The sequence below is a fragment of the Perkinsus marinus genome (assembly GCF_000006405.1).
Source record: "Perkinsus marinus ATCC 50983 genomic scaffold scf_1104296941728, whole genome shotgun sequence".
Classification (NCBI taxonomy): Eukaryota; Perkinsozoa; order Perkinsida; family Perkinsidae; genus Perkinsus; species Perkinsus marinus.
This window is the reverse complement of record NW_003212397.1, coordinates 169495-170520: the sequence shown is the minus strand read 5'-3', so window position 1 is coordinate 170520 and position 1026 is coordinate 169495. Positions and strand designations below refer to the sequence as shown.

The window sequence follows — 1026 nt, the reverse complement described above, 5'->3', positions numbered from 1 at the left end:
TTGGGGATGCCGCCCCCCTGACGTTGGCTGCCGCGTCCAACCCTTATGGTGCGGGACCGAGTGGCCACATAGTGGCAACGTGGAACACGTCGGATCCTTTCAAGGTTGATGTTGTCACAAACGGTCAGCCACTACCGAGCATTGACGCCTCTCTTCCCCTCACCGATGCCGAATCGAGTGCTTGTTCTCTCCTGAAGCCTTATAGGGCCATATCTTATGACCCGAACGCATTGCTCAACTCGACACTCAACAATACTCTATGCGCGGGTATTCTGAGGTTCTCAGCCTCTCTGCTCGACAAGAATACTGCATGGTTCGAAGCGACTACCTTGGGCGTTACCTCGCGGTTCGTTTTCGCTGATATGACTGCTCTTCATATGACACCACTCTCCTTAGCTGGCAATGAATCCCTCACGGTCGTCAACCACCCCTTCCCGCATACTATCGGGGAGCTCACTGGGTCGAAGCAGAACTTCGCAATCTCCTTCTCGGTGGGCGGCTTCTACGCCATTGCCCTCACAGTTGTGGCCGCTTCCCTCCTGTCCTACATGATGATGGAGAAGACGCTCAAAATTAAGGAGCAGTTGTATGTTAGTGGTTGCGGAGTGCTGCCGTATTGGACAGCAAGCTGGGTTTTCGACTTCATCTTCACCTTCTTCTCGGTCTGTCTTACCTTCATCCCGTTACAGGTCTACAAAATCGAGACTTATCTTGAAGCGGATAACCAGGCTGCGGTATGGGCCTTGTTGGTTGGCTTCTGCTTCGCTACACCGCCATTCAATTACCTCATCAGTGTTATTGCACGCACAAGCACCATCGCCACATATATGAGGGTGGCCGCATCAATACTCGGTGGTTTGATTGGTTCATTCGTGGTATCAGTACTCTTCTTCGCGACCATCGCTCCTTCGGCTGGCCTAATCATAATGTGGATTCTGAGGATATTTCCAACCTATTCAGTGGCACAAGCCTCATCAATATCGTCTTCACTGGTCTCGATAAATCCTTCTCGGGCGGATTCGTTCT

General features: G+C 51.8%; 1 protein-coding gene across 1 annotated transcript in view; it reads left to right on the top strand.

The window, feature by feature from the left end:
• The window catches only part of Pmar_PMAR000069 (hypothetical protein), a gene marked incomplete at its 5' end in the record, with an annotated part of 4308 nt that overhangs the window by 1641 nt on the left and 1641 nt on the right, over positions 1-1026 (top strand). Inside the window, 2 exons of the mRNA XM_002781641.1 lie at positions 206-734; positions 794-1026. Coding sequence (XP_002781687.1) covers positions 206-734; positions 794-1026 — 762 coding nt within the window. The remainder of the gene's footprint in view (positions 1-205; positions 735-793) is intronic.